Source organism: Anopheles coluzzii, chromosome 2 (assembly GCF_943734685.1).
Source record: "Anopheles coluzzii chromosome 2, AcolN3, whole genome shotgun sequence".
Classification (NCBI taxonomy): Eukaryota; Metazoa; Arthropoda; class Insecta; order Diptera; family Culicidae; genus Anopheles; species Anopheles coluzzii.
The window spans coordinates 21,755,907-21,776,500 of NC_064670.1; the positions used below are offsets into that span (position 1 = coordinate 21,755,907).

A 20,594-nucleotide genomic window follows, 5' to 3' on the forward strand; every position below is an offset into this window, starting at 1 on the left:
TTTGCACATACACACACACATACACGCGATTTGCCCTTTTTTCGTTTTGCATACTTACATTGTTTTAAAAATGTATGCGCGGCGAGTGTGCGGCACCCCCCCCAATACACAGACACTACAGCTGTGGCTTTCCTTAGACCGGTTGCCGTGGCGGTTTTTTGGGGTGGGGGGACAACATCGCCGGTTGTGCTTTGCTTCCTATTTCTTGCTTCAAATAGACACACACACATACATACTTGCTTTCCTTTTTCTTCGATAAGCAAGCCGCGCTTAGACATCCCTACGTCATGTAGGCTGCTTAGATTTGGCATGGCATGTTTTGAGATGTGCACACAAAGGTAGAAAAACAAGAAGCGAAGAAACGCAACGGCGTAGTGTGGTATTATCGGCAAACGGATGATGAGGCGCAGCTGACAACGTGACGATGATGATGGTTCAGCACATTTCAACATGGTATGAAATCGGTAGAAAGTGAAATCATCCCACACTACTCGGAGATGCACGCTCCCTTCGCTACCGACAAAACAACAGCTTTTCCGCGATGATGTTATTAGCGGGGGTTGTTTTTTTTATTATTATTTTTTACCGAACAAATCTTAACACACTCCTTCTGCCGACACTCCCCGAAGGGTGGGCTCACTTCTCGGACTCCTTCGCCAGTGCGCTCTCAATGCCGGCCTTTTTCAGCTCATCGATCAGCTCGCCGTTTTGGTGCATCTGCAGCAGTATGTCGCACCCGCCAACGAACTCTCCGTTGATGAACACTTGCGGGATGGTGGGCCAGTTCGAAAAGTCCTTAATGCCTGCAAGAAAGCGATGACGGTGTATTGCTACCAACCGAAACGCGCCACTCTCTCCCAACGTTATACCGTACCTTGCCGGAGGGCTTCATTCTGCAGCACATCGTGACTGTCGTATTTGACCGAATGCATCCGCAGTATCTGTACCACCGCATTGCTGAAGCCGCACCGCGGTGCGTCCGGGTTGCCTTTCATGAAAACGACCACCTTATTGTTGCTCACCAGCTTCTCGACCTCCTTGCCATCCAGTGCCGGCGCACTGAAGCTGCGGGCGGCCGCCTGGATCAACCCGGCCCCATTGTATTTGAACAGAGTTTGGGCCAAATTTCGCGTAAGGACGTTCATTTCGGTGTGTGTTGTTTTGACTGCGGTTTGTTATCTAATACCAAGGTAGCTATCGCCCGTGTGGGTGTGTGTGTGTGTGTGTTTGTGTGCGCATTTGACATTTTATGCTCACCTATACCTATACTCACCTTGGTCTCGGCTGTCAGGTCCGGTGCTGTCAACGCCGGGGTCGCGCTTCGATTATCCGGGTTTGTCCCCTCCGCCCCGAATGAAAGGCCGCTTGGTTCGAAGAGCGTTCGCCGAATCCGCACACACAGAGCAAAGCGAAAGAAAAAAGACCACTCACACACAAGGGCACGCTCGCATCTTTCCTAGCCTTCTACCGCTCCATTTGATACCGTACGGCGTACCGACCACAAAAAGAAAAAAAAGTGTTCAATGACGATGGAAAATCAGGAAGAAATACTGTTGCTGCTGGAGCGCTTCACCAAATCGAAACAGAAGGACATCCCGCGCGAGCTCGAGGACTATCTGAACTTTGTAGCGCGCACGGGCGATACGCTGTACCGCTGGGTGCTGGTGAAGCCGCTGTTCCGCGAAAAGCTGGTCAACGTAATTACCGACTTCCATCACAACACGCCAAGCATCGCGGGTAAGCATCCGGAGGAGAGAAAAAACAACCAGCCGCAGCACCAACATTGATGATTGTCTTTTCCTTTGCTTTCGCCACCCCCCCTCCAACAGACATTCCCCAATGCCCGAACGTGGACCCGTTCAACTTTGAGCGCATGAAGCGTGCCCTGCTGGAGCGGCTGGACTCGTTCAACTCCGCGCCCTTCACCGTGCAGCGCATCTGCGAGCTGCTGACGGAACCGCGCAAACAGTACACGCGGATCGACAAATTTATGCGCGCGGTGGAAAAGAACATTTTAGGTAAGCCCCCGGGGACACCGCTTCCGATCGCGTACACTGCAGGAATACAAAATGGAGCTGAAAACTACGCACTTTATTTCTCTGTACAAGTAATGGTTGGTGGTGGTCACTAATCAGCTAAAGAACAGCTTTTTTCGCGGCCCGGCCCTAGCAACAGCAGCCGCCTGCTGCTCTGCAGCGCTGCCGCCTCGCTCAGTCCTCGAACTGGGCGGCAAGCGTGTGTAGCTGCTGCCGGACGACCTTGCCCGCCGCGTTACGGGGTATTTCCTTGATGAATACTACACCGCCGGCCAGCTGCTTGTACTTGACCACCCGCTCCTTCACGTAGTCCTGTACCTCCCGCTCGTCCAGCTGGCTTCCCGGCTTAACCACAACGAATGCGCGCGGCAGCTCGCCGGCCGTTTCGTCCGGAACGCCGGCCACTGCCACGTCGCTCACTTCGGGCAGCTCGAGAATAATGTTTTCCAGCTCCGTGGGGGACACCTGTAAAGTGCGACGGTATAGCGATCAAAAGGGAGATGCGCTTGTTTGTGTTCTTAGATGTGCATTAAATGAGGGTTTTTGTGCTGATTGCTCTTTTAATTTGTCTGGGTTTTTCAGTGGTCAGCACGCAGGAACCAGGCCGCCGGCGTAGTGACAGCGAGAATGGTGACTCACTCGACTCGATCGTCAACGGTGACCTGGAGGTGAACGTGGACATCGAGATGGACAACGAACAGTTCCATCTGGAAGCGGACGCACTGCTGCCCGACTCGAGTGACGCTGTCGGTTCGCTGCACGGCTCGCTCGGTTCCGAGGTCGGTACGGCCTCCTCCGCCCAGCGTACCGCCGACGGCAATGAGGTGAACGGTGGCGGCTCCTTCATGAACAGCGACGGCGGTACCAGCCAACCGTCGTCCAAGGGCGGTCTATCTTCCGAGCCACACGAGGGCGTGATCGACACGAACGAAAATGCCACCGATGGTGATATAGCGGCGCCACTGCTGGAAGCTTCCCTCGAAGCGTCGTCGTCCTCCGCCCCCACCACTGCGTCGGCTGTCGCCGAACGAACCGAGAAAAGCGATGAGATTGAACCGGCACCGCTGCAGGAGGAGGCGGAGAGCACGGCAACAGAGGACAAAGAAAACATCGCCAGCACGGCGGACGCACCTCCTGCCCAAACGCTACGGGAGGAAGAGATTACCTCGGCACGGGACGATGGAATAAGCGAGGCGGCAGAGAAACAACGCGAGGACGGTGCGCTTGAAAAGGCGAAGGATAGTTCCGTGGAAGAAGAGAAACCCGTGGACGAAGCTGGCGGCCAATCGCTGCCAAACCCAGCAGCTTCCGGTGAGGTTGCAGCAGAAGAACAAACCGCTGCACCACTGGACGATGGCGAACCGCAAGCCAAAATGGTGAAGTACGCCGATGATGCAGCACCACAGGAAGAAAAATCGAACCTTTGTACTAGCGTGATCAAGGCCGATGTGCATGCTTCCGGGGACGAAGGCGATTCAGCGATGAAACAGGCTGAAGATACAGTGGCACACCTTGATAGCACCGCCGCGAAGCCGACCGATACCACCGTAGGCCAGTCACTCACGGAGCAGAGTGCTACCGGTGGCAGCAGTTCCGCCATTGCAACGGTTGTTTCCGGTAGCGCTGATGGTGAATCGACAGTCACTGGCATTGCACCGGTGGAAAGCAGTACTCCGATCGGCGAAGAGGAGAAGGACGGCCAAGAACATTCCACGGGACTGCAGGTGGAAACAACGGTAGCAGTGGGAGTTGCAGGGGATGCTCCGGCCGTTGAGCAGCTCGTAGCGGAGCCTGCAATAACCGAACCCACCTCCACCGAAGTAACGTCCACGAATGCGTCCGAGATGGAACTAACGACGACGGCAACACCACAACCGGCTTCAACAGACAGCAGCAGCAACAGTGCAGCGGCACCTACCTCGGACGAGCTAGAGATGGAGCTGGCTACGGCTTCCGGCCCTGCCCCAGCAGCACCACCAACCGCAGCAGAGGCTGCAGTGGAGGAGGTCGACATGGCGGGCGGCGAAACGACGGGAGCAACGGAAATGACAACCGAGGACCCTAAACAGGACGACAATGTGATGGACATCGACGAGTCAAGCGTTGAGATGATGGATCAATAGATTACCACCCCCCCCCCCCCCCCCCCCCGCCCCCACACCCACAAACACAGACAGACAGACAGACATAAAAGGAAGTCGCCTTCGCGTGACGACACGTCTGCCGCTCGGATTGCTGACGATGTGTGTGTGTGTGTGTGGTAACCACTAACATAGGAGGGTGCTGACGATGGCGAGGTGCCGGCGACGAGCCACTGCTACCGCTGCTGCTACACTATTTGTATTAAAAATGCTCTACTCTTAATGGATTGATTTTTTTTAAAAAGGACAAATAAAACTGTAACACCACCCTGGAAAAGGACGGCTGGTGTTTGCCCACACTTACCTGGTTGCCCTTCACCTTAATCAGCTCCTTCGTCCGGTCGACGATGAAGAAGAACCCTTCCTTATCGTAGTACGCAACGTCGCCGGTGCGCAGGTACCCATCCTCGACCAGCGTCTCCCTGGTGGCGGTCTCGTTGTTCAAGTAGCCCTTCATAATCTGTGGCCCCCGCAGGTACAGCTCGCCCGTCTGGTGCGGTCCCAGATTGCTACCGTCCGACAGCGACACAATCTTGGCCTCCGTGTTGGGATACAGCTGACCGCAGGTGCCCACCTTCGACAGGTCGTACCGGTGGGGCGTGCAGAGCGTAACGGGCGAGCTTTCGGTCATACCGTACCCTTGCGCGATATCGATATCGCGGCCTACTTTGTTTTTGAACTTTTCCTGCAGCTGCAGCGAGGCCGGCGCAGCGCCGACCAGCACGGAATCCACGCTCGACAGCAGGTCGGGCGTCACCTTCGGATGGGTGGCTAGGAAGAGGAGCAGCGACGGTACCACGAACAGGAACTGGGGACGGAACTCGGCTAAACACTGGATGTAGTCTTCCGGGATGAATCTAGAAAGGAGTAGCGGGTATGGCAGAGTTGGTTGGCTGGTTGGTTGAGCTTATTGCAGCTTCCCTTTTCGATTTTGATGCGATGAGAACCGGAACACCAGTGTTAAGCGTGCGTAGATGTGTGTGAAGGGGCAATGAAACCCTATGAAACTGTTGTGGACAGACCGCTTCCTCATCCTGAGGGCTCGCCGTTGACAGCAGGGCTGTCATCCTGTGACGTCCTCAGTGAGGATCGCGGCGCGAGCAGGACCAGTCGTCCTCTCCCCGCATTGCGTGTGTGTTGCGTTTATATTATTTATATACGTGTTATTGTAAACGATACCAAAGATAGTGATAATATAATATATTCTGTTTGTGCCGTACACACCGTCTCATGTTTGTTTTGTGCGGACACAACAGAAACCGTCTCTGCTATTCCCTCCCCCCCCCCCCACCCCCTTTCTGGAAGGCGCACGCAATGCGTGGTTCAAATCCCCATCAAACATCGTCTCTCCGTGCCTGCGTACATTCATTTTGAACTGCAGGGGCTTCATGATTCAGGGCTTCCGTTTCAACGTGGCAAGAGTGAAGAAGAAAAAATCCCCTAACCATTCGGTGGCGCGTGAAACGGCGCATCGCGTTCCAAGTAGCGTGCTGATAAGCGATTGGTTTCAAATAATCATTTCCAGCCGCAAAAAAGAGGGGGGGGGGGGGGAGGGGACGGTTACGAGATTGTGTTGCAGCTCATTTCAAACAAATAAACCGTTGGTGGAAATTCACCAGTAACCTTGTTGTCGATCGAGTGAGCGATCGCGCAGAGATCACCAGCAGAGAACAAGGCACACACACACACGGAAGGTGGACGACGAAATCAATCTCCTTTTGTTTTGTGTGGTTCACCAGATACTTTATTCGATAATTATTTATAAATATATATATTTATGCATGTAAATAAATGTTGATCTTAACGGTATCCATATTTATTAATTATATTTTATCATTTAAATCATTACTTGTGTGTTTATGCAATTTGAGAGGGGGTGTGTGTGTGTTTGCTGGTTTTGTTGCTTGCTGTTTAAATGATCCTGCGTCTCTTGTGTGTGCATCCAGATGTGTGCGTGTGAGTGTGTATGTGTGAGCGGATGTGTGCCTGCATGTAGGCTCGTGTGTGCGCCCATGTAGCAGACGTATGTAGTAGTAATAGTAGTTAGTGGTGATCTTTCTTCCTTAGGGATGTAGTAGTATCGTTTTGCAGCATAAACAATACTAATCCCATGCATCAGCAGCAGCATTTCATCAAGGGGTTGGGACACACGCCTGCACTGGGAAAAAGGGGGGTGGCGGGGTGGACGCCGCCAAGAGGTTGACCGGCACGTGTAGTTTAGTTTGCAGCAGCTCAATTTGCACCAATCTCCCGTCCTGTGGGAGCGCAACCCCACCCGCAACCCTTTTGCCCAAGCACGCACACACGCACGAAAGACACACACACACTCATACTCATACACTCACACGCACACACATGCAGCAGAATGCACGTACGCTGAACATGATGGTACACACACACTCCTCGTGGCGCGCCTACTAGTGCTATATTCTAAACACCACCGCCTTGTTTTTTTTTTTTGAATTCGTTTCCGGGTTTGTTTTTCGTTTACTGTTCGTCATACACTTTTCCCTTTTCTGTCTAACTGTCCCGGGCCCCCCTTAGCTCTCTCACTATCTTCCCTTTTCCTTTCAACGCTTTTCCTCACGGCATGAGGAGCACGCGCGCGCGCGTACACACACAGCAGGAAGAAGGGCCGACGGCCTACTGCGAACGAATATTTACTTGGTATTTGTAGGGTTGTAGCGTGTATGTGTTTACGTGTGGTGAGAGGAGGGGGAGAGAGTTGTTTTCTTTATGTATAAAAAAGACAAATCGTACATCGATCGACCCCGAACCACCCGAATCACATGATCGGCAGCACTCCACATGAGGGATGGCGGGGGGCGCGAAGGTTAGCAACCTCAATCGAAGTGGTGGTGGTAGTGGTGGAAATATCCTTCTGTCTTCTGTCAACCCCATTCAAACTCTTCCACAATCCCTATCTCCCCCTCAGTCCTCTCTTCTTCAACCACAGCTCTGCTATCTAATGTTTACCCCCCCCACACACACACACATAGAATTAATGCGAACCTTTGCGACTGATTCCTCTTCGTCCTCGCCCATCATCACTGTCACTATCCTTGCCCCCATCTTCGCTCTCACTGTCCGGTTCCATGAGCTGCACGAAGAACTGCCTGGTCGATTTGATGCAGACGCCCCGGCCCTCGATCTCGTGGTCGCTGCGCTCCTCCTTCCACAGATGGAACCCTTCCATGACGACCTCAAACTCGTGCAGCTGCTGGAAGATGGTCTGCAGCAGATGCTGCGGGTGTTGCATCCGCTCCACCAGCAGCTGGACCGCGTACAGTGCCTGCAGCTCACGCTCCGCCTTGCCCTGGATGTAGCGCTGCAGCAGCATGTGCCACTTTTCGATCTTGGCCGTGTCCAGCTTCGTCTTGTTGATGCAGTGCTCCAGCACGACCGTCGTGAGCGTGCGGATAAACTCGGACGAGTTCTCCTGCTGCTCGGACACGTGCGAGCTGATCCACTGGAAGATCGTTTCGTTCGGTGCGTCGTTGCGCAGGAACTCCCGGATGCTGGACGCGACCTTGCACTCGAGCAGATAGCCCAGCTTAGCATCGACCATGCGCTGCCTGACGGCAGCCTCGTCCTCGCCCGGTTTGCCAAACACTTTTAGATCCAGCGGACTCTCGTACCACAGCTTGACCGTTGCGTCCTTGCCGTGGGCCGCTTCGTAGATCTGCAGCACCTTCCGGCACAGCAGCCAGCATTCGTACGGCTTCTGTTCCGTGTCCGCGATGGTGCTGGTCGCGATCTGCTGCGCGTCCTGCAGCGTGATCAGCCGCTCGTGCAGCGGCGGTACGAAGTACTCGGCCGAATAGTCCCACAACATCGGCACATCGATCACCATACTGCCGGCCTCGAGCAGCACGTCCTCCACCGAGTACTGGAAGTCCTTACGATTGATCTGCTTACGGCGGAACATGCCGTGCACGATGCCCGACACCTCCTTCCGTGTCATCGTTTTCTGATCGAGACTGCGCTCGAACAGCCGCTTCGCCAGCGTGCGGCAGTACTCGGGATGGCTTCTGTCCAGATCGGCCGCCAGCTCCCGTATCAACGCTTCCGACCGCTCGTCGAATTGGATGGAGCTGCTAGCGTTAAGCAGCTCCGCACCATCGCTGCCGGTCGGTGTGGTCAACGCACTGCTACTGCTGCCACCGCTCGAAACTCTCGGTCCCGTAGACGAGGACGCAGACGATGGTGCGCCCGGGATTTGCAGCTGCTGATAGAACTGCCCCGACGTGGAGGTCGACTGTCCCATCCGCGTCATACGCGGCGGCTGCTGTTGCTGCTGTTGATGCGACTGGTTGCCGGAACCGCGGCCCTGCATCGGGGGTCCCATTTTCCTGTCCCAGTCACGATCCATACCACTGCCGCCACCGGATGAGGAGGAAGGCTCCCGGGAGTTTCGGGAGTAACGGTCTTCGTTTTGACTACTGCTACTTCCATAGCGTCCGTAGCGATCCCGCTCCATGGCGCTTTTATGGTAAGAGTCCTTACTCGATCCGCGATCCCGATCCCGATCGCGATCCCGATCCCGTTCCCGATCACGATCACGATCACGGTCGCGGTCACGATCACGGTCACGATCGCGGTCACGGTCGCGGTCACGGTCACGGTCACGGTCACGATCGCGATCACGGTCGCGATCATTGTTATCACGATCCGCGCTGGAGGCTGCCGTTGAACCGCTTTCCTCATTGCCGAGCGTTTCGAAAATGTTATTCTTCCACTTATTCGTCTGATAGTTCGACGCTCGGCCCAGCTGCGTCGTGTCGACGTTCATCGACAATGGCAGCTTCTTTGGATCTATAGAGAACGGACGATTACTGCTACGGCTGCTGGAGATGACCTGGAATCCTTCATCGTCCTTTTGCAGACGGCCACCTTTGGTGGACCCGCCGCCCCCTCCGCCACTGCTGCCCCGACCAAGGCTGCCCTGGTTGAAGCCGGAATTGCCGCCGCCACCACCGGATGACATCTTGCCGTACAGACCGCCACCCGAGCTGCCGCCGCGCGGCCCTCCCATATCTCTGCCACCGCCGGAATAGCCCGAATCTTTGCCGGGCATGAAGTTTAGCATGTTGATGCGATTCTGCTCCGACTCGACCTCGCGCGCAATCTGCGAGATCGTTTTCGGGTTGAGCTCCTGGCGCCGCGGCACCCAGTTGTTCCGGCGCAGATCAATCACGTCCTGGATCATGAACCGGATCCGGCTGCTTATGTTGTACTTTTTGAACTGCTTCACGATGTCGCCGAGCCGGGTGAAGTAGCTGGTCAGCGACTCGTTCATCTTCTCCAGGTTCGCCCCTACCGTCGTCAGGAGCTTGCACAAACACTCGAGCGACTCTTCGTTCGACTCCTCCGGGTTCTTGGGCAGCAGCGCATCGAAACACTGGAGCATGGTCCTCGGCTGCAGCATGCCAAGCTTGTACAGCTCGCCGATGAACCGCACCGTACCGACGGCCCTCCGGCGCACCTTCATTTCCTCCTCCTCGAGCTGCTCCTTCAGCTCCTCGAACTCCTCCTGGCTCAGGTCTTTGCTCTTCTTCAGCTTCGCGCGCCGCTCCTGCGCGGCTTTCGCTGCATCTTTGCGCCGCTCCTGGAACTCGCACTGGCACCGTTCCAGCAGCTGGGTGCGGAAGTCGGACTTCTGATCAGGCACGGCCAGCGAACCGATCTCGCGGCACATCTTCGCGTACGCCTCGGAAAAGTTGGGCTCCGAGATAGCCTTCTCGAACACCAACCGGATGCAGCCCTTGAACTGTTCATCCGTCTTGATCGAGAGCATCTTCACCTGCTCCACCAGCTTGGTGAAGTTCTCCGGCGTCAGCTTGTTCAGGATGCTGCGCATCGATTTCAGCAACTTTTGCGTTTCGTCCTGTTCGGCGCTCTCGCTCTTCATCAGCTGGCTCGGGCGCCACGCGTTAGCACTCGAGTTCAGCTTCACCTCCTCGTTGAGCTGCAGGTTCAGCTTGATGATCTTCGATCCCGTCTTGCTCAGGCCCTGCTGCGACTGTTTGTTCGGCTGGGCACCGCCGCCACCGGACTGGTTACCGCCCCCGATGCTGCCCTGCTGTGACGAACGCTTCACCACGTACGACTGTCGCACCGGATTGTGGTGACCACCACCGCCGCCGCCACCACCACCACCGCCACCCATGCCCTTCATAAAGTTAGGAAGTAGCGAGAATTCCGTGCTCTTTTGATTGCCGCCGTACGCATTGCCGCCACCGCCGCCACCACCCATGCCCATCGAGTGGTTCGTCCGGACGAGCAGATTCTCCAGACTGTTCGGCAGGTTGGCCGGCTTCTCCAGGGCTGGGGCGATATTTTTCAGCATCATCAGCTGCTCGCGGGAATACTTTTTCTTGCCGTCCGGGTTCCCCGGGCTCCACTGGTCCGGATCGTACGCGATCAAGGTTATTGAACTACTTTTCTTCACCGCCGGTGGTGCTGCCGCATTCGTGCCGGCCCCATTGCCTGCGCCAGCCGGTGCCGTTTTGACCTCTGCAGCCGTCGCCGTCGTCGCGCTCTTCGTTGTCGAGGTGGCATTTGCCGTTGCCGGTCTGGCTGCCGCCGGCAGCTGTTCCCGCTTGCCCTCCTCGTCGGCCCTCGCCGACGGGGCGACGTGCTTCGCCTCACTGTCGTTCGCTGCCGGAGACGCTACCTCCGTAACTACGTTACGGTTGTCGTCCAAACTGTTGTTGTTGGTCGCGGCATTGGTCGGAGGAGGAGCGGCTGCTGCCGCACCGGTGACCGCGCTCACATCGTTACTTTTGCTGCTGGGCGGAGCATCCTTGCTACGTTCGCTTGGGACGATTTGATCAGTCTCGCCGGCCTGCAGCTGCTCCTTCCTCGGTTGCTCGCGATCGTCGACGGTTGCCTTCGGCAACTCGCCGGTCGCTTTCACATTGTCGCCCGACGGTGCGGCTCCCTTACCGTCGGCGTCTATCGAGCTTAAGTGTCTGGTGTAATCCACATTATTATTGTTAATGTAATCATTATCTAGATTCTTAACGCTACGTTCCTTATTTAAAAAGTTAGATTGCTGTACAGCAGCAGTGGAGGGCGTCTTGGCCGCCGGTTCCGTACTCATACTATTGGCAGTAGTAGCGCTCCCATCGGCCATTCCGACAGCCACACGATCCGTCTCGTCCGAGGCCACACCACCATCGTCAGCACCCATACCGTCCGTCGTCGTGTGCACTTCCATCTCTGCCCCGTCTGTCTGGCCCACTGGCGCGACAGCCGGTTGCGCTGGCGATTCCACTTCAGCTTCTGTCCGCGCCAACAACGCCTTCTTCTCATCGACACCAATGTTCAGATTCGCTACTGCTTCCGAGAGTGTATCAGCGGCATCGTCCGCGTGCTGGTCGACGACGGCATTGCTATCACTCGACCGCTGCTGAGGCACGTTCGCATTCTGCTCGTCGTCATCATGCACCGTCGTCGGGTCTGTGGTAGCACCTTCCTCCGGCTTTCCTTGCCGCTCGTCTCCAGCGGGAGGTAAACTTTCAGCGTCTCTCCTGTCGGCCGATTCGGCCGTGGAGCTACCAATGCCACCGCTGCTGCTCTCGACGACTGCTGCGCCGGCAGCCAAGGAGGAAGGAACGGATGGCGGAGGTGCTTGGTGTAAACTGTTGATGCTGCTGCTGCTACCGGTGTAGACGAACGGTTCCGCGTCCGAGGACAGGTTCGACTCGGTGACCGATTTTTCCGAAACCGTGCGGAAGCGTCGATCGTTTGGCGCAACAGCTAGAATCGGTGGAGGAGGTTCTGTCATGTAGCTGGCCCCGACTACCTGGTTCTGATGGTGCTGCTGCTGCTGCTGCTGCTGCTGCTGCTGCTGCTGATGCTGGGGGTGGTGGTGTTGGTGGTGATGGGGATGGTGCGGATGCTGCTGCACAACAATAGCCGCCGCATGCTGCGCTGGTGGAAGGGCGCCTGTTGCCATCAGCTCACTGTCCGCAAGCACTGGGTTGGGTGGAACAGAAGAGGAAACGCGCAGCTGCGCGGCTGCTGCTGCCGCTGCTTGCGCCTGTGCCTGAGCTGCTGCCACTGCTTGCTGGGATTGCTGCATTGCATATGTATGCTGCTGCTGCTGCTGCTGCTGCTGCTGTTGTTGTTGCTGCTGCTGTTGCGGTTGCTGCTGCTGTTGCGGTTGCTGCTGCTGGTGGTGTTGCAGATGCTGCTGGTGCTGCTGGTGTCGCTGATGTGGGTGGTGGTGCGACTGCTGTTGCTGCTGCTGATGGTGATGATGCATCTGTGGATGTTGTTGGTGCTGCTGATGCTGTTGGTGTTGCTGCTGCTGTTGGTGCTGCTGCTGCTGCTGCTGCTGCTGCTGATGTTGCTGGGCATGGTAATGGTGAAGCTGTTGTTGCTGCTGCTTCGAGTGTGGATGCTGCTGCTGCTGCTGCGAGTGGTGCATTCCCCCGTCGGGGATTGGTTTCTTCTTTTTAATGTACGAGTTCGGTATCTCGACCGAGGGCCCGTCGGACATGGCGGACACGACCGGTGTACCCGTGACAGTAGTCATGTCACTCGTTAGGTGCGGCGGCAGATGGGGCGGAGGATGTGAATGGTTCATCATCTTCAGCCCACCGTAGATGTCGTGCGGATGCGTCGGTGGCAGCGGCCCGCCCGGGACGACTGCCTGCTGGGGCGGCTGCGGCACCTGCTGCTGGTGGTTCGGTACACGGATTAGCTCATGTCCGGCCAGCTGCATCGGCGGCGGCGGCTGATGATGGAGGTGCTGCGGTGGCGGCATCTGGCCCACCATCGCCGCCGGAACGACCATTTCCTGTGCCGGCTGGGTCGGCTGGGGCGGCTGCTGCTGCTGTTGCGGTTGATATTCCGCATAGTCCTGCGACTCTCCCATGTGGGATGGCGTGCTGACGGGCTGGGCGCTGACCGGCACCGCTGGTCCCGGCGTTCCGGCGGAAGAAACTGCGGTCGAGGCGGTACTGGTAGCGGAGGAGGCTCCCCCACCGCCACCACCGGTTCTGCCGCTCGAAGACGAGCTCGGATCATTATACATGTTCTCCAAAATATCCTCCATCGTGTCGGGATGGATGATGCTGATGGCGTGTTTGCGCTTTTCCCGCTTGGCCGGCTGCTTCGCCGGCTCGGCGAGACCGCCCGGGCTGACGCCTACGCCTACCCCGCCCATGCCGGCACCCGGCTGCAAGTGCGGCGGCGGAGCGGCAATCAGGTTCGACATCTGCGAGAACGAGGTGTGCGGCTGCGTCGATACGACCGCCACCTGGGCCGCCGTCCCGGTTTGCTGGTGCTGCTCCAGCGGTGCAACATGGGCGGCGGCTACTTGTGGCGGAGCTTGCGGTGGATGCATGTGCTGCATCATTTCGTGTGGCACCTGCATCGGTGCCGGCTGCTGATTCGAGTGAGCATGCTGAGGCAACGGCACTTGCGAAATCTACGGCGGAAAGGATGAGCACGTATGATGGTAGCGTTACTTGCACTGTAGCTTAGCGTGGTCGGGCACTGCTCGCAAAACACTCATACTTACATTTACTAAACTGTTGTCTGCACCCGGCTGCCGGCGTCCGCCCGCCGTCTGGTGCTGGTTCGGCAGCATCTGGTACATGTGGTACGGCGGGTAAACGACCTGCACGTTCCCCATATTGCCCCAGGGTGCCGGTAGCCGTTGCAGCGGCTGCATGTAGTTGATGGCCATCGGCACCTGCTGATACGGACCGATCTGCATCGCGCCCCTTGGCCGCGCGGACTGACCGCCGCCCGCGCCCCGAAACACGGGCTGCGGCGTGTAGAGCGCGTTCTGCTGCTGCTGATTCATCATCGCTGCCTGCTGCGATGTGAGTTTCATGTCCGCCTGCTGCTGCTGCTGCTGCTGCTGGTGTTGCTGCTGCTGCTGCTGCTGCTGGGACGTGGGGGTCCCCGATGGCATGTTACGTATGACCGGGCCGGGTGGCAACTGCCCTCCTCCACTTTGCATTTTGTATTTCCAGACGTCACACCAGACAGAGCATACTTCTTTGCTTGTCACGCGGAAGTTTCATTGAAACACTGCAAAATAATAATTGACACATACACACGCATCCACACATCCATGGGGCCGGGCGGGTCGGTTTTCCCTCCACGCACACACACGCACGCACGGTAGGGGAATTGGTGTATGGGGAGGAAACGACGGATCAGATCAAGTTGGCACTTTCTTCTTCTTCTTAGCAGCTTCTCCCTTCGCTTCCTCAACCCCCCGTTCGGGACGAGTATGCTACCGGGGAGTGTGCTATTTGCGTCCGGGTCCGGGTGGAATCGCGGACCTTTACCCCGGCAAAGTAGCGGCGGCGGCGGCAGCGGCGACGACGACACGTTACCATCAAAATTCGCACACGCACGCATTGCACAGGGGGCGCACACATAACAAACAAAAAAAAAAAAAAAAGAAGCGAAGCGAATGCTTTCCTTTTCCGTCTTCTTTTCCTTACCTAGCCTAACTGGAACCGTGGAAATCCCATCGATAATGATCAATCGCAAAGCCGGACCCACCGAAGACACACCGCACCGTAAAAGTGCCAGCCGTCGTCGTCGTCACGGAAGGAGAAAATATAAGCAAATATAGGTTATCTGACTGTGAACCAACCAGGCACCTGCTGCTGCTGCTGCTGTGACTGCCAGCTAGCTGCCTGCGGAGCACTTTTCGTCGCCGGATTCGTCGGCTCGGTGGCGACGCCGTCTAACAGCAGTACAGTCCGCACAGATCGGCTCCGGTAACGCGGCGATTGTTCGCGTGCAGGTTCGATTTTCCAGCAGCGTTTTCGTGTGAGGCAATTATTTTCACCACAAATTCATCCCGTTTTCAGTAAAAAAAAATTAGGCCGTGGAACGGGTTGACAGCTAGTGACGTTTAACGAAATCGATTGATTACGTAAAAAATGCTTGCGCCGTGCTGGCAGCACTGTCTCGCCTGGCAGCACGGAATGCACTGATTGCTAATCGCTGACGAGGGCGCGATAAAGCGACATTCACCCGGCGCTCTAGCACCAAACGAACACGACATCGAACAAGAAAAATGTATGGGATTTGACATGTTTGCCTTGTTTGTTTGTTTGTGTCTGATAGTGCACCACCATATGATTATATGAGTTTGTTCGAGTCGGATGTCGTGTTCGATTGGTGCCAGAGCGCCGCCTCAGTGTACAATCGTGTGCGCTAAATTGCACCGATTGCTAGAAATTCATTATCCGATGGAAGGGTTGCGCGTAGATGGCAAATTTACGTCCCACAGGCACGATGTAACGGTCGCCGGGATGTATCTTTGAATTTGGCTAACCTTCACATAACCTCTAGGGGTAATTGCCGATCCCTTTCGTGGAACAAAACGTGTTTACAGTGCGTGGTCCAGTACTGTGCGCTTTGGCTCATCGCCGTTGGTTCAATGTTGGCGCTTTTTGGTTGTAAAATTCGAGCCGGTAGGACTTTATATGTGTGTTAATAATCAAATAAAATGTGTTCAAACGGTATAGAATACGTGATATTGGTAAGTGATTTATCGTGACTGGTGACAGAGCAGCTTGACAGAATTAAATAAATGTAAAAATAATTTCCTAAATGCGTGCGACTTGCGAAATGCAGTGATGGTGTGTGGACATGCTCAAGGAAGATTAAGAACGATAAATACCTGGGGATGGAAACGACGTGATTTTTCGACTTGATAACCATGTGCAAAATAGCGTTCAATCCATAGATATGGAAGAAAGGCGGTATCGTCAGGATAGTCTCCTTCTTCTCGACTGCAAAAATTGTATGGGGAAAACAAATCGGAACATGTTAAGTTGCCAAAGCCAATTCAAAGCAGCAATCTCAATTCATCGCACAACACTTACGATACTCGGGTTGGTAGTATTTCGATATGGCAGGGTGCGATCCCTGCGCTAGGTTGGCCACGAGATTATAGTGAGACAGTTCCACGCCCTTGGGCAATCCTGTAGTGCCGGAGGAATACGGTAGAATGGCCGTTTTGTGGCAATCAATCTCTGGGAGCTCACTGCGATGATTTTCTTTCAAAAATTGCTACACCAAGAACCAGGACCGGTTAGTATCTTTTCATATCGTATCGAAATACCTGAACCCACCTCAAAACCGTAGATATTCTTATCGAGATCGTGCTTTCCTCCGATGCAGATGGTACCCTTGTAGTGTTTCATCTTCGATTTGAACATTTCCGCCACCGGAAGCAGCATCGGTAGGGTGACGATGGCCGTCACGCCGGCATTTTCAAACTGTCGACATACTTCCTCTGTTAACGGATGCAAAATCGAAAAGGGGGATTGATTGCAGTTGGCATACAAGGGATAATAGATCGATCTCAAGTGGTACATCCAACATACCCGCTGTGTACAAGGGATTGGCAAACGTGACGGTCAACCCCGCCAACAAGCCGCCGTGCAGTGCCGGTACGAATTCGGGTATGTTGGGCAGCAGCAAACCCAAAACATCGTGCTGGCGCATAGCACATCCCTTCTGCGATAGCAAACCACAGGCCATACGCTTGACCATCTCGTAAGTCATACCGTACGTGTACGATCGCTTCGAAGCTCCACATGTCTATGCAAAAAAGGGTGAAAAAAGATAGAACCATATTGTGTTAACCAGTGTAACCAGGCGAAACGTTCGAGAGTGGGAGTTCCGATGCCGGATGACTCCATATTTTGTAATCAGCTTTTGCGAAACATAATTATAATCAGCTCACATCGAGCGATCGTGCCCGCAGCCTCCAGCGCCTGTTTTCCTTGATTACGATCTCGGCCAAAGTACAAACCGTCTTTCCGCGGCGGCCTAACGCTTGGCTGAGCACGGACCAAAATACGAGCACGCCTTATCACACCACTTATCAAATTCGAAAATGACCTACTAGCGACGTTGTTGGGGGGCCTTTTCGGGGGTTGTTGTCGACACTTTCAATGATAGATTATTTTTTCACACAATCATCTCTACACGCACGGGCGGATTCGCGGCGCATTACGCGCGATAATTTAGCAACAACGTGCTATCAATCAGAACACAAAGAGAGTGAGAAAACGCATCGAAGTAGCAGGGTTTGCGCGTTTCCGTTTACTTACGATAGCCGGTTTGTCCGCATACTTTTCGTAGCCCTCGAAGATGTACTCGGTAACATTCTTCTCCGGAATGTCTACACTGCCGAATGGTGACTGTACCACGTTCCGTTCGTGGCTCATGAGACGCCGTTGGCTCAGCACTACTGCTGATCCGCAGGCATTGCTTCGGGTCGCCAACTCTCCTAACACCGCTCTACATCCGGCACGCCGGCATGCCGGTACGGTGGATGCAAGAATACGTGAAATCATCGTTTACGGATCGACACTTGCGTATGTTGATACACTCCGGGGGTAGGATTTCTAATTTGATCTATTACACCACTGCCTTTCCTGAACTGTAGCGAAGCTTTTCGTCAACTGATCGATTGAGAGCGTGAAGCGGTCGGAAGCTTCGTTTCGATCCCAGCGGTTCGGACCTTGATTGCCGCGTAAGCGATGCAGTTCCGCGTTATCAATCGCGAGGAGCGTGTTAGCGGTATGTGTTTCTACCGCACTCGGCTCGGGCTAGATTAGAAATCTTAGTTACAGGCAGAAGTTTCGGCCGTGATAATGTGTTGTTGTAGGGTTGGATTTCTTATTTTTCGCCAGGTGCGGCACCAAACCGATCATCGCGCGCGACGTGTAATAATAAATGTAGAAAGGCGATTTATTATCAACAAGTATATAAATGATTTGAGGGGTAATTTGTTTTTGTACGTCCACTAAAAGTGCTTCTACTCTACTACTCGTTAGATTCCTCCTGCACAGCTGCTGACTCGGCATCGTCGGCAACCATATCGTCGTTCGCTTCCTGTTCATCGTCCTCCTGGGCTTCCACTGCGTCACGTTTGTCTTGGAATTTATTTTTTTCTGTGTCAAACAGAAATAGATTGTTTTTTTTTTTTTGTTACAATAACCCCTTATGCTGGGCGCAAAGTGACTGTGAGCAACGGACTTACCGAATTTCGTAAGATCTCCACCGAGCAGCCGGAGCATGTGCACCGTATCGTACTGATCAACGTACGCTCGCAGGCTCATCGCTCCCTTCCATCCGACCGTGGCTAGTTTTACATCCTCTACCATACATTCGAGTACGCAGCTGCCGGACGCTGAAAACAGATCGACACAAACACACAGACCAGTTAGATCGTGGAAAGCCAACCAGTCAGAATCACATTTGCTTACCAACACCCTGAAGATTCTTCTGCGTTTCAGCAGTGAGGGAGGAAATTTCGGGCGGTCTGGTAGGGTCGGTGCAAGACAGCAGCGCGATTAAATCCTGCTTCTGCACCATCACGCGACGCTGACTGCCAATGTACGCATTTACATTGGCCAGCCCTTCACTGGCGAGCCGAAAGTCGCACTCGATGTTACGTGTGGCGCAGCGTACGAACGACTTCACGCCGAGATTGATCATCTTTATGCGCTTCTCGTTCAGCTGCACGATATCACGCACAATGCTCGAACAGAAGTACACATTTTTCTTCTTACCCACCTTGCATCGCGTAAGTAGATTGCGCGGCTCAAAGTCTACGAAGAAACGGAGAAAATGTGATGTGACATAAATGGTCCAAAAAAGGGGCGTTGTGAACTCTTACCTGCACTAAGCTGGAAGAACTTGTTGAGCGAGTCGAACACCTCCTCCTTCTCGTCGAAAAACACGAACGGATCTTCCTTGAACCCACGCATGTACTTCGTTTTCTTCTGCGGCGGTTCCACGATGGCAGTTTCGGACGATTCCTGTCCGTCCGCCCCCACCACCGCCGTGACCGTTTCCCAGGGCAGGGGTTTCTTTTTCTCGAGCAGCGCCACAAAGAAGCCGCCCGTGTTTTGCTGGTGCGGCAAGATGCGCAGGCAGCGATCGAGATGATACCTGTTCACGGCTTCCTCTTTCGGCGGTGGAAACATGCCGGGCCGCAGAACGGTTCGCTGCGATTCGGGCACCTCCTCGAACGATTTGTAGAACGTTAAATCTTTCGACGCCGGCTCCCAGTAGGTTAGACCGGTGGAATACTTGAGCGTCGGCAGCGCACCACTGCACTCGACAATCTCCAGCGAATCGTCCGACTCCTTCAGCAGGTGGTGCAGGACGGCCTCGTTCTCGATCGGGTTCAGCGAGCAGGTCGAGTAGACGAGCTTGCCGCCTACCTCGAGCAGCTCGGCCCCGCGCTTCAGTATGCGATACTGCAGCCCGTGCAGATTGGACGCCTGGGCCAGGTTCCACTTGTTCCAGATGTCGGCGTTTTTCCGCAACGTTCCATCGCCCGAGCAGGGCACGTCGCAGAGCACCCGATCGAACTTCAGCGGCGACACCGTACCGTCGTCCTTCGTGTACTGCATCGAGGGAAAGGTCGAGCTGTCCCCGTTCGTTACCACAAAGCACGGCGAGTTGAGACGCTTCGCCTGGTGCACCAGCATGTAGCACCGGTTGTTGTCCACATCGTTCGCCATGACGAACCCGGACGGTATGGTGCCACCGTCGCCGGCGTGCAGCGACTCGATCAGCTGTGCCGTCTTCGATCCGGGTGCTGCACACATGTCCAACACCTTGTGATGCGGCTCCACGCCCAGCACTAGCGGCGGTATCATCGAGACCGCCTCCTGCCGGCTGATGTAGCCCGAGCTCGTTTCCGAGATGAGAAAGTTGTGCAGCTTGAACAGTGGCTCGGACCGGCGAATGTCTTTGCGCGACAGCTCCAGCTGCCAGGCCATTTCCCGCGGATACCACTCGAGGCAACGGGGCGGCTCAACCAGCGCGTCCGGCTCTTCCTTGCGCAGCTCCTTCACCGCCCGGAAGTACTCTTCGAAGAAGTCTTCCTTGATCAGCTTCAGCAGCAGCTGGGCCTGTGCCTTCGAGCCGGTGATGCGGAACGTTACCGGAAGGTTTCTTCGCATGTGCGCCATAAACTGGTCCCACTCGGCATCGCTGCCGCAGATCTGCTGGTGCTTGTAGTACGCTTCGAACGATTCATTTTCCAGCACGATGCTTTCGTACGGCTTGTCACGACGCACCGGAGGTTCAGCGGCCTGAAAGTTCAACGATCGGGGATGTTAAATTTGGGCACAAGAGGCTACATTGATCATCGTGCAGATAATTTACCTTTTCCTTGTTGTTGCGTTTCTTCTTCGCAAACGGGTTCTGTTTGTTCGTCATGTGTTTTGGTTTGCCCATTTTTCCCCCAAACCTAGCAGCGACACGTTGTTTTCAAAGGAAGAAATGCCGGCCAGTATGCGACAGCAAGCAAGAAGAACACGAACAAGGAGAAAAAAACCGAGAACTGTCAAAATTCGCACAAGCTGTCACTTTTCGACCATTCTCGGTAGGTGCTATA

The 20,594-nt window shown here is 55.0% G+C and overlaps 5 protein-coding genes across 5 annotated transcripts; 1 reads left to right on the plus strand and 4 right to left on the minus strand.

Moving 5' to 3' along the window:
• Nucleotides 1–542: 542 nt before the first annotated feature.
• LOC120953271 (glutaredoxin-related protein 5, mitochondrial) lies at nucleotides 543–1,197 on the minus strand. The gene is made up of 2 exons (XM_040373069.2): nucleotides 875–1,197; nucleotides 543–803 (listed from the first exon to the last, which is right to left on the minus strand). The coding sequence occupies exons 1-2, from the start codon at nucleotides 1,143–1,145 to the stop codon at nucleotides 637–639; spliced, it is 438 nt and encodes a 145-aa protein (XP_040229003.2). The 5' UTR covers nucleotides 1,146–1,197; the 3' UTR covers nucleotides 543–636.
• Nucleotides 1,198–1,281: 84 nt separating this feature from the next.
• Nucleotides 1,282–4,187, plus strand: LOC120953269 (serine/threonine-protein phosphatase 4 regulatory subunit 2). The gene is made up of 3 exons (XM_040373067.2): nucleotides 1,282–1,737; nucleotides 1,830–2,018; nucleotides 2,619–4,187. Exons 1-3 carry the CDS (start codon nucleotides 1,524–1,526, stop codon nucleotides 4,157–4,159), a joined length of 1,944 nt encoding a protein of 647 aa, XP_040229001.2. The 5' UTR covers nucleotides 1,282–1,523; the 3' UTR covers nucleotides 4,160–4,187.
• On the minus strand, nucleotides 2,071–17,801 carry LOC125906565 (probable 4-coumarate--CoA ligase 1). The gene is made up of 7 exons (XM_049606012.1): nucleotides 17,287–17,801; nucleotides 16,555–16,771; nucleotides 16,300–16,463; nucleotides 16,051–16,237; nucleotides 15,846–15,957; nucleotides 4,482–5,034; nucleotides 2,071–2,501 (listed from the first exon to the last, which is right to left on the minus strand). Exons 1-7 carry the CDS (start codon nucleotides 17,530–17,532, stop codon nucleotides 2,211–2,213), a joined length of 1,770 nt encoding a protein of 589 aa, XP_049461969.1. The 5' UTR covers nucleotides 17,533–17,801; the 3' UTR covers nucleotides 2,071–2,210.
• Nucleotides 5,966–15,143, minus strand: LOC120953272 (eukaryotic translation initiation factor 4 gamma 1-like). The gene is made up of 3 exons (XM_040373070.2): nucleotides 14,653–15,143; nucleotides 13,713–14,230; nucleotides 5,966–13,619 (listed from the first exon to the last, which is right to left on the minus strand). The coding sequence occupies exons 2-3, from the start codon at nucleotides 14,157–14,159 to the stop codon at nucleotides 7,179–7,181; spliced, it is 6,888 nt and encodes a 2,295-aa protein (XP_040229004.2). The 5' UTR covers nucleotides 14,160–14,230; nucleotides 14,653–15,143; the 3' UTR covers nucleotides 5,966–7,178.
• Nucleotides 17,802–17,903: 102 nt separating the features above from the next.
• On the minus strand, nucleotides 17,904–20,516 carry LOC120953268 (tRNA (cytosine(34)-C(5))-methyltransferase). Its single transcript, XM_040373066.2, has 5 exons — nucleotides 20,363–20,516; nucleotides 18,861–20,289; nucleotides 18,448–18,792; nucleotides 18,222–18,371; nucleotides 17,904–18,132 (listed from the first exon to the last, which is right to left on the minus strand). The coding sequence occupies exons 1-5, from the start codon at nucleotides 20,432–20,434 to the stop codon at nucleotides 18,005–18,007; spliced, it is 2,124 nt and encodes a 707-aa protein (XP_040229000.2). The 5' UTR covers nucleotides 20,435–20,516; the 3' UTR covers nucleotides 17,904–18,004.
• Between the last annotated feature and the right edge of the window lie 78 nt (nucleotides 20,517–20,594).